General features: G+C 59.9%; 1 protein-coding gene across 2 annotated transcripts; it reads left to right on the top strand.

Moving 5' to 3' along the window:
* Slc25a47 (solute carrier family 25 member 47) lies at positions 1-6964 on the top strand. 2 transcript variants are annotated; one of them, XM_026415129.2, is made up of 6 exons: positions 1-76; positions 4028-4071; positions 4339-4410; positions 5059-5241; positions 5441-5747; positions 6066-6964. In XM_026415129.2, exons 1-6 carry the CDS (start codon positions 70-72, stop codon positions 6344-6346), a joined length of 894 nt encoding a protein of 297 aa, XP_026270914.1. In that variant the 5' UTR covers positions 1-69; the 3' UTR covers positions 6347-6964. The 2 variants fall into 2 exon arrangements, with proteins under 2 accessions (XP_026270914.1, XP_026270913.1); XM_026415128.2 differs by lacking the exon at positions 1-76 and adding an exon at positions 1976-2087.
* The last annotated feature ends 3519 nt before the right edge of the window (positions 6965-10483 follow it).

Here is a 10483-nt window from a genome sequence, read left to right as displayed (position 1 = left end):
GCCAGGGCAGGGCCTGTGTGAGGTACTGCTGTGTCCCAGGGCCCTGAGGGGGTCACAGACACGTGGCACATGGCAGGTAATGCTGGTTTCAGGAACAGAGGGCGTAGGCAAGTGGGCCAGGGTCCAGAGACACTACTGCAGCCAGGGCAGTGCAGACTGAGGGTGGTACATGGCTCTGAATGTGAAGTAACTCTAACTGTGGGGCAGAGGAGAAAGGCATCCAGGGCCTCTCCAGTGCCAGGGGTGGGTGGCCCTTAGTGCACTGGAAATGTGGGACTAGGTAGTCCTCGACCCTTTAAGTATATGACCTGCTTCAAACTCCCTTGTCCACGGCAGTGGCTTCTTGAGTGTAGTATGCACAGTGGAACCTGAGACCCAGCTCTATCTGCCTACCTAGAGCATGTCCTTCACCTCCTTTCTTCTAGGCCCTAAGCTGCGTTTAATGCAGCCCTCAGCACTTGGCTGACTGTCCATGGAGACATGTCTGGAACGTGCCCTGAGTGGTCACAGACATGAGGCAGGTGCTATCTGCATTTTGTGGCTGCAGAAGTGGAGGCAGACAGAGGCTGAGGGACTTATCCCAAGTCTTGAAGCCAAGCCCCAGAGCTGGTATTTGAATGTGGGCAGCTTCATCTCCCTGTGAACAGGATGGATAACAGGACTGGTCTTGGATGGGCCACTGCTGCCCTCTGCCCTCTGCCGAGGCAGCTAGCACTGCCCACTTGCCCACAAACAGCCGACCAGGGGGTCAGCCATCATCAGCACTCAGCCTGTTCAAGGCCAGCCTGCAGGTCAGCCCGTCAGAGGACAGGAGAGCAGGGGACACGTGGCTTCCTGCCCCTGCTGCCCCACCCTCAGGTCAACCAACCAGAGCTGCTGGGCCCCAGAAGTCAACACCTGTGCCCCCCCACACCAGTTTTCTGGCCTGAGGCCCCCATGTGACCCTGGCCAGTGCACGGCTTCCCTGAGCCTCAGTGTCCCCCCGTCTGGTCACATGGGGCCTGTGCTGAGCCCCTGCAGGGGCCCAGGTGGTGGCCAAGAGGCAAGCTTCCCTGTGCTGGCCCTGGTCAGCAGGGCATGTGGTTGTGAGAGCACTGGGAGTCAAGTCCAGCACTGTCATGCATGGCTTGGGCAAACCCCTTCTGGGCCTCAGTGGCCCCCTCTGTAAAATGGGTGTTGTGGGCTGGGAGGTAAGCCACACAGGTGCAGGTGTGAGGGTCAGCGCTTTCACAGCTGCTGCGATGAGTGGGAAACCGGGCCCGATGGGGCAGGCCTTGCCCTGGATCTGGGGAGAGACTGGAGGGAGCAGAAGGCTGAAACCTGTGGGGGTGGGTGGTGCTGTACCCAGGGGGCTCTCTTGGGGTGGACAGCCCATGCCTTTCCTCCCTGCCAATAGGGCCAAGGTTTTTGCCTGTGGCAGCCTTGACTCTCCTGAGCTGCATGTCCCTCTGGGACAGGATGGACAACAGGACTGGTCTTATGCCCTCTGCCTTCTGCCATGGCAGCTAGCACTGACCACTTGCCCACAAACAGACGGCTGGCCAAGGGGTCAGCCGGAGGGTGGTGTCAGAAACTGTTTGTTGAATGAATAAGTGAGGGAGTTTGCGGGTTCCATGGCAGGAGTCCCAAGCAAACCCAGGGGAGTTAGGGAGGCCCAGAGGACACAGCAATGACCCGAGTTTGGGCTTGGAGTGGCCAGAGCCACCATGGCCCCATCTCCAGCCCTCTAGGAAGACTCTGGATGTGACCCAGGGGGCGGTGGGGACAGTGGTTCTGTCTCTGGGGGCGTGACTCCTCCGGTGACCTCTCACACACTTTCTGACACCTAGGTCCCAAGGGCACTAGGTCCTTGGGGGTGGGGCAGGAGGGAGTCCATCCGCTGGGTGCGTGGGTGTGGGCATCGACCGCTGCTTCCTAGCAAACTTCTGCTTCCTGTCCTCTGCCCCCACCACAAGTATTTAATGTCTGCCAGAAGCACGCTGGGAGCTGCTGAGGCCACCGTGGTGGTGGCACAGATCAGGCAGTTGGGCCAGGGCCTTCCCCACCTCCCAGGTTGTCCATGGATTTTGTTGCTGGAGCCATTGGAGGTACCATACAGGGACGCTGGGCATTCTGGGGGCTGCTGTTTCTGGGTGCTGGGGAAGCTGGGCCCAGACGGTGGGTGCTCTGGGCGGGCTGTGGGGAGGACTTGTCAGGGTGTCTGCACTGATTGAGAGAGGGGACTCAGGATGCTGAGGGCAGGCTGAGGGCAGGCTGGGGACCGTGGGAGGGACAGAGGGAGGCGATGATCACTGTCAGGGCCAGAGGGAGCTGGGAGTCCTTGTATGAGGCATGATGAGCCTGGGAAGAGGCGGGAGGCTGTGGATGGAGGTCCCGGCCAGAGTCTGAGGGCGCCGCAGGGTGGCTGCAAGGGCCTCCCTGGCCTGCTCTGCTGTGCTCTCCGCGGGGTCCTGCTCCTTTCCCTCCTGGGGAGGGGGTGCTTGCGAAAGACTCCCCAGGCCCTGGGCCTGCAGGGCTGTTTGCAGTGAGGTGGCCTTGGTCTTGCTTGTCTTGTGAAATAGCTTGGCAGCCCTCTGCTTCTGGGGACAGTGTGTGGAGGGGTCAGGGTCCTGGTCCCTTCAGGGGCTTTTCTGAGGTCCTACTGTGCCAGCCCAAGGCTGGTCATCTCCTTGAGTGTCAGTACTGGGAGGAAGCTCGGAGGAGGGCCTCACAGAGGCCACACGACCAGGGAGGGCTCCTGGGCTGACATCCTCCCTCCACAGCCTGCCAGGAAGCCTGGACGAAGGGCCTGCTCCCTGCTGAGCCCCAGGTCACAGGGATATGGACTGGCCTTGTCCTGGGAGGACTTAGTTCTGGGGAGGAGCTGGCCCATGGGGCACAAGCAGCAAGTGATTAGGGCTCAGATCAACATGTCCTAGGCTCAGAGGCAGCCCCGAGGATGGTGGTCAGGGAAGCTCTGGAAGGGAGATGGCGCCGTGGCAGGGCTTTGGTGGATGAGCAGGAGCTTGGTGAAGTGTCTGTGCGGGTCCAGGAGGGTAATGCTACCCGAGCTGCTGAGTCGGCCGGTCCTTCCCTTGACCTCACTCCCTGATCCGGCCAACTCCTGAGTACGGGACACACAGGAGGTACAGCACAGCCACTGTGTGCCTTTTCACCACCACCCTCAGAGTGAGCTCCCCAGGGTCTGGCTTCCCTGTGGCAGTGCTAGGGCTCTAGGTCTAGGCCCCGTCTCAGGAGGGGATGACAGCACCGGGCCTGTGGCTGGTCCAAAGCCTGGGCCTCGCGCCTGAGGCTTCCCTGCGTGCTGTGGGCTTGTGTCGGTTGCCCATCCTCACTGTGACAAAGCACTTAAGGAGCACATGAGGAGAAAAGGCTGATGTTGGAGGTTCCGTCCATGATCGGATGGATCCAGGGTTTTCTGGTGGAGGTGGAGGTGGCGATGAAGGGTTTTACGTGTGCAGCAGACTGCTCGCCCTGTGGCCAGGAAGCAAAAGTGACCAGGGAGAGACTGGGGCAAGCACCAGGCCCCACCTCCCAGGGCCACAGGTGCTCACTGCAGGGCCCAACGGGGGCCAGGCCTAACCAGAGCAGGCTCCTCTGCCCAGACCCTTCATAGTCCAGGCAGCCCCAGCCCTCTTGCAAGCCTCAGGTGAGCCTGGGCACCTCTCAGCCTTGGCTCAGGCCAGGGGCCCTCCTCGGCCCCCAGGAAAGCCCTCCTTAGACTGATGGCCAAGGGCAAGTTTGCCTCACTCAGAGCTGAAGTCCCCCCAGGGCAGGGCAACAGGAGGAGTCACCACCAGACCGAGACTCAGGGACATTACGGGGAAAGCCTGGAGGAAGGTGCTCTGAGCCTCAGCTTCCTCATCTGTAAGACAAGGGGTGCTCTCGGATCAGTGAGGCCTGGAGTTAGGAAGGCAGCTGAGGGGTCTGTTCCCAGCTGGCGTCGGCTCAGCCCCATTCCTGTGAGATAGGCCCATGTGGCTTCCTGGTTGTCCCCCAACCTCACTGTCCTCTGGCTTCCTTGCAGGTGTCTGTGGTGTTGCTGTGGGCTACCCCCTGGACACAGTGAAGGTTCGGCAATGGCAGGGCCCCACCTCGCCCCGAGGCCCTATTTGGACCACCCTCAATGTCTCCTACACCACATCCATGGCCAGAACACCTTTCTAGAATGGTCTATGTCAGCTTTCTCACCCCTGTGTCTCAGGGCTTACCATACCTCTCTGCCCACACCCCAGCATGCCTGTGACAATCAAGGGGTGACTCTGCCCCTTCCCCAGGTCCTGCTGACCTTGCCCTAGACCTGGAACCACCCCTTCCTGAAGTCCACATCTCCCCCAGGTCAGGATCCAGACAGAGCCAAAGTACACAGGCATCTGGCACTGCATCCGGGACATATATCGCCAAGAGCGGGTAGGTCTGGGGCCAGGGATGGGCGGGGGCTATATAGGTCTCAGGCCTCAGGCCTGGGGATGCTCATTCCCACTGTGGACCTATGCTACCCTCACTTCAAATGGGAACAATTGTGCTGATCTCATGATTTCTTTGAGGGCTAGAGCCTGGGTATCTGGCACATAGAGGGGCTCAGAACAGGGTTCTTACCTCCAGGAAAGGGTCAAGGGGCACTGGGGTTCCGAAGGTCAGGGGAGGCATCCGAGTGTTGCACGTCTTTCTCTTCCAAGGCAAGCGCCCCTTGAGGAAGTGCTGGACAGTGTGGGCTGGTTACTTCAGGGCTCAGGACCTTGTCCAGAGGAAGGACTGGGGGCACTTACCAAAATGAACTTGGGGCTTGGTGCAACCAGGGTTAACTCATGAAGAAACAGCAGTGACAGAATGGCTTCTTATGTCTTCGCCATCAACTGGCGACCCTGGGTCCAGCCCTGGCCTCTCTTTAATCCCTCACCACAGCCTCTCAAATTGAGCACTCGTGACCCTCATTTTAAAGTGGAGGAAACTGAGGCCTGAGGTGGGGGGGGTGACTAAGGGCTGGAGGGCAGGGACCAGCCTCAGCACGCCTCTGGGCAGCCCCTCCCCTGGCCTGACTTGGGCCCTGTCCACCAGGTGCGGGGCTTCTACCGGGGCCTCTCGCTGCCTGTGTGCACGGTGTCCCTGGTCTCCTCTGTGTCTTTTGGTACCTACCACCACTGCCTGGAGCACATCTGCAAGTTCCGCTACGGCAGTGCAGAAGCCAAGCCTGCTAAGGCCGACATCACGCTCTCGGGATGCGCCTCAGGCCTCGTCCGTGTGAGTGGAGTGCAGGGAGGCCCTTGGGGAGGCTGAGGATCTGAGTGGTCCATTTCTCTAGGTGGGCAGAGCCAGGCTGGGTGAGGGCAGACCCCATGAAGTGAGGACGGGGTGGAGAGCCAGTGTGCTGCCCCAGGAAGCACCAGCAGGGGTGTGGGAGGGCTGCAGGTGCCTCCCACCTGCCTCCTTCCTGCCCCAGGTGTTCCTGACATCGCCCACTGAGGTGGCCAAGGTCCGCCTGCAGACGCAGACGCAGGTGCAGGAGCAGCAGCGGAGGCCCTCAGCTTCGGGGCCCTCGGCCTCTTCTCCTGTGTGTCCAGTGCCTGGACCCAAATACCGTGGGCCTCTGCACTGCCTGACCACGGTGGCCCGTGAGGAGGGGCTTCAGGGCCTCTACAAGGGCAGCTCGGCGCTGCTTCTCCGGGAAGGCCACTCCTTCGCCACCTACTTCCTCTCCTATGCTGTCCTCTGTGAGTGGCTCACCCCTGCGGGCCACAGCCAGCCAGGTGAGCAGTAGAGGGGCCTGTGTGCAGGGAGTTCAGCCCCGCAGAAACGGAGGCCATGAGAGGAGGCCATGGGAGGAGGCCGTGGCCTGTGCAGACTGAGCACTGGTACCAGAATGGGAACTTGAACCCAGGTGCTGGGCTTCCCAGCATGGGAGGACAGACCTGCTCTGTCACCAAGTCACTGTGTGACCTTGAGCAAGTCAAATTCCCTTTCTGAAGCATCAGTTTCTCCCTTGCGAAATGAGGACAGGGCTATAGGAGTTGGTGGGCTTCACTGGGGTGGGGCCCCAATCAGGCCACATGTCATTTCTCCTGCAGATGTTCTGGGTGTGCTGGTGGCTGGAGGCTGTGCAGGAGTCCTGGCCTGGGCTGTGGCCACCCCCATGGACGTGATCAAGTCACGCCTGCAGGCAGATGGGCAGGGCCACCGGCGATACCGGGGTCTCCTGCACTGTGTGGTGACCAGTGTGCGGGAGGAGGGGCTGAGGGTGCTCTTCAGGGGCCTGGCTGTCAACTGCTGCCGGGCCTTCCCGGTCAATATGGCGGTCTTTGTCACCTATGAGGCCGTGCTGAGGCTTACCAGAGGCCTGCTCACATAGCCGCCCAGCAGCTGCCAGATGCTGTGATAGCTGGAGGAGGCAAAGGGAGTAGTGGGGGGGTGGGACCCCATGAGGCCGTCACCCAGGACAGCTGGGGACCAATCTGCAGCAATTGGACCAAGGCCTGAGCTTGGCTGCCCGCTGCCCAGAACAAGATCGGGTCGAGGGGCTGGTGAGCCCCAGAAGAGCAGCCCCTTGGGCGAGGGCCTGGGTCACATGGGTCATCTGCCTTTTGGTCAGTGGTTCTCCTTCTCCTGTTGCCTCTGCCACCACTCTGCTCCTCAGAACAGCTCCGCATGGCCACCCTCTGCCCTCTCCCACCAGCTCCCCTGGTCCCCACGGCTGTCCCCTCTGAGGCAGCTTCACTGGCACCCCTGCCACAGGCAGTGAGGCCTGGCTGTCTGATCTCAAGCCTGGCTCCTTCCCTGCCCCAGGCTGCCCAGGCGGGCATGGCCAGGACAAGGCACCCACCTGGGGTTTGACTGGCCGGGGCATAAGGCTGCCAGCCTTGCCCAGCTGGGGAGCTGGGTGTGGGGTGTAGTCATCACCTCTGCTATGGACACTGTCCACCATGGGAGGACCCAAAGACTCACCAGGAGCTGCTGTCAATAAAGCATTCCTGAGCTGCCTGTCGTGTTGCTCTGTGGTCTGTGGCCTGCTCCCTGTTCCTGCTTAGCCTTCACCCTGGTGCTCTAGAGGGCATTGTGTCCCACTGTGCAGATGGCACACGGAGCCCTAGCCCCACGGTCAGGCCAGATCCACTCCCATGACTTTTTGGGCAGTGGGGACCCTGCTCACCCCACCCCAAACTCAACTGCTGAGTGCAAGGGGGACAGTTCCTCATGGCTGCCTGGCTGTGAGCCACCTCTGAGGGGGCTGTAGGAGGGGCAAGGCACTGGTAATCCCAGCGACCTCCCCTGGTCAGCAGATAGCTCAGGGGTGTGTGTGGGGGATCTAGGCACTCAGTGGGGAAGCAGGGGCAGGTGGGCCACCTTCTGAGGCCCAGCCCACCCTCTCCCTGCACCATGTGGCTTCCAAGGAGCCCTGGGACCAGGAGGGCTGGCAGGTCAAATGTGAAGCTGTTTCTGGAGTCTCAGCCAGAGGCTTGATTCAGGGGGGCTCACTCACCCCAGAAACACCCAGAACAAGCAGTGGTGGGAAGCACGGGATGAGCTTTGTCAGAGCAGCTCCTCGGGGATGACAAGGCACCCAGGCCTGCAGCCCTGTCTTCTAGGTGCTGACAATGACTCAGAGGTTTCAGAAAGGGGACTTAGGGCAAGGCTGGGGTCTGCACAGCTGGTCCTGATGGGCTGTGGTCTGCCCATGGTTATCTCAGGATCGGTCGGTGGCACCTTGGCCATTACCCGGGACAAAAGTTGGTGTTTCCTGGGTGTGGGGGAGGGGCCTCCGCCCATCCCAGGACTGAGACCTTCTTCCTGGAATAGAAGGGACTGACTCAGAGCAAAGGAGACAGATGCAAAATGGAAGCTTAATGATGCTTTTAGCAGGCCCATGTGAAGAGCCCAAGTCCTGTTGCAGGCCCTTGGGCCAGTGCCACAGCTGCCCTCTGGAGATTGGCTGACACCGGCTTTGACTGGGTCTTGGGACTGAAAGGCACAGGGTTATGGCTAAATGAGACTTTCTCACTCCCAGAACAAGGGTGGACCCCCTTTTGGGCTGCTCCTGTCAGGAGGGCAGTTGTTCTGGTTGGCCAGGGGGCGCTGCCCTTACACACCGTGTCCTTGCCAGGAAGGCCCTCCTGCTCCTCGGCCTCACTCCACACCTCGGGCCCTGCCTCCTCCAGGAGGCTCTCCCTGCCTCACCACCAGCAGGCTTTGGTGTTTTGGGTGTCTCTTGCTCTGCTCCCTTGGGGGTTTGGTGGTCTTGTTTTTCTTCCCTTCTACCTGCCAGCCTGTGAGCTGCCTGAAAACTCTGTTTAGATTCAGGGCCTGGTGCACAGGGGCTCAGGGGTGTGGAAGGGATGAAGCCCTGCCAGACTCCTGCAGCATGAAGACAGATCAGAACGACAGCCACACTAAGAACTTCCAAGGGGGTCGGAGACCACGAGCGAGACAGGACTTGAGGGTCTCAGCTATGGCACCTCCATCCTCTGAAGGCCTGCTGGCACTTACACTGTGCCCAGAGACTCGGATGCTTCAAGAGGTCTCTGTGTAGAGGACATTTTTACTAAGGATAGACATCCTTCCTTCATCTTCCATCAGCAGCCTTTGGGAACTGGCGTTTCCCCCCAGCTTCATCAGGGTTTCCTCTTTACTGTTTTCTAGTGCCCAAATTCAGGGCCCAGGGCCTTGTTTGGTGGTCATGCTAGACAAGTGGCCAGGGGCAGGGAGGAGGATCCAGCTGGCCCAGCCCAGGCCCCATGGCTGTCTCTGGGAAGTGGCTTTGCAGGAAGGAGCCGGAATTCACTTTCTCACAACTCCAGTGAAGAGGACCAGCTCCCTCCTTTTTTTTTGGTACCAGGGATTGAACCCAGGGTGCTCAAACACGGAACTGCATCCCCAGCCCTTTTGGTACTTTGAGACCAGGTCTTGCTAAGTTGCTTAGGGCCTTGCTAAATTGCTGAGGCTGGCTGTGAACTCATGATTCTCCAATCCAGCCTCCCGAGCTGTTGGGATTGCAGGTGTGCACTGCTGCGCCCGGCTGGCTCCCTCTTTTGTGAGAAAATGAAGGATCTGGGAGCAAGGGCTGGTGCCATGCAATAGGGCAAGAGCTGGTTTTCCAAAGTGGGGATGCCTAACAAAGTCCAAGCTGAACTTGAAACTTCACATGGGGTGGGGGTGAAGGCTGCCCCCCCCAGGGCTCCCACAGTGCAAGCCCACTGCAGCACCTCCCACTGTGGGCCTGGAAGGATACCCCCCAACCCCGCCCGGGGCTCCCACAGTGTAGCCCCAGGACAGCTTCATCTGTCTGAGGTCGTAGGCAAGGGCCAGAGGCAGGCCTACTTCCAGCTCTGAAGAGCTTGCTTGGGGTGTGGAGAGCTGTTCCACAGTAGCCCCCATTGGTTCTTTTTTTTTTTTAAAGAAAGAGGAGGGAGGGAGGGAGGGAGGGAGGGAGAGAGAGAGAGAGAGAGAGAGAGAGGGAGGGAGAGGGGCATCCGCTACCAGACATGCCTGCTTTTCTTGGAGAGCTTCAAGAAACCACTGGTTTTCAGCATGTGGTGTGGCAGACCTGTAGCTCTCTTCTGCTGTGACTGGGTGTGTCCTCATGCGAGTCACCTGGTCAACAGACAAAGGGCCCTGCTCCTAGGGCTTCATCAAGAGGTGAAGTGACCTACCCAGTCAGAGCAACCAGGGGCCGCTCTCCCTGGGCCCTGTCCATAGATGCTATCTCCAGGTAGACAAGGACAGCTGCGGCTCCACTGCCCTGTGGACTCCACACGTTGTCCCTCACCTGCACACTCGCTCCTGCCACAGGTGTAGTGCAGCTACGAGGAATGGCATTAGCTGTTCCAGCCATGTGGTCACTGCACTCTGCATTCTGTGTAGGTGGCTCACATTCATGGCCACAGTCAACCAGGACAGTGGTCAGGTCAGGGAGGGAGCTCCACCCAGGGAGAATGGAGGCCAGAAGGGGGAGGCTGTGGAGAGCTTGTGCTGTCCTAAGGCTCCCAGCCTCCCAGGGTGGGAACCTATTTCGTCAGCACTGAGTCAGGACATTTTCTGTTACCAAGTCACCCTGTGGCCCTCGATGTTGCATCCCCTTGTCTGAAGCATCAGTTTCTGCAGTTGCAAAATAAGTTTCGGCCAGTGGAGTGAGCCCAGGGCTCCAGGGAGCCATGTCTCCGCGTGGCCCTCTGTGCATGCCACGAGGGCATCTGCTGGGATTCTCCACGGGTCACTGGGAATATCAAATGCAGTAGGCCAGCAGCAACAGGAGGCTATTCAGGGCAGACAGAAGGGCCACTTCCAACAGGAGCAATAGCCATATGACCTGGCTCCCAGGAGCCTGCCTTTTAGCACCTGCCTTTTCTTCCCAGAGGTGACCCATAAAACCAAGGCCAGCCCTGCAGGCCAGTGGATAGCTCCAGTCTCAGCAGCAGGGCCCCACCCTGGGCCTGCAGCAGGCTGCTGTACCCTCATTAGTCTTCCTGGACAGAACAGAACACAGGGACACAAA

The sequence above is a fragment of the Urocitellus parryii genome, chromosome 6 (assembly GCF_045843805.1).
Source record: "Urocitellus parryii isolate mUroPar1 chromosome 6, mUroPar1.hap1, whole genome shotgun sequence".
Lineage (NCBI taxonomy): Eukaryota > Metazoa > Chordata > Mammalia > Rodentia > Sciuridae > Urocitellus > Urocitellus parryii.
This window is presented reverse-complemented; position numbering and strand designations above follow the sequence as displayed.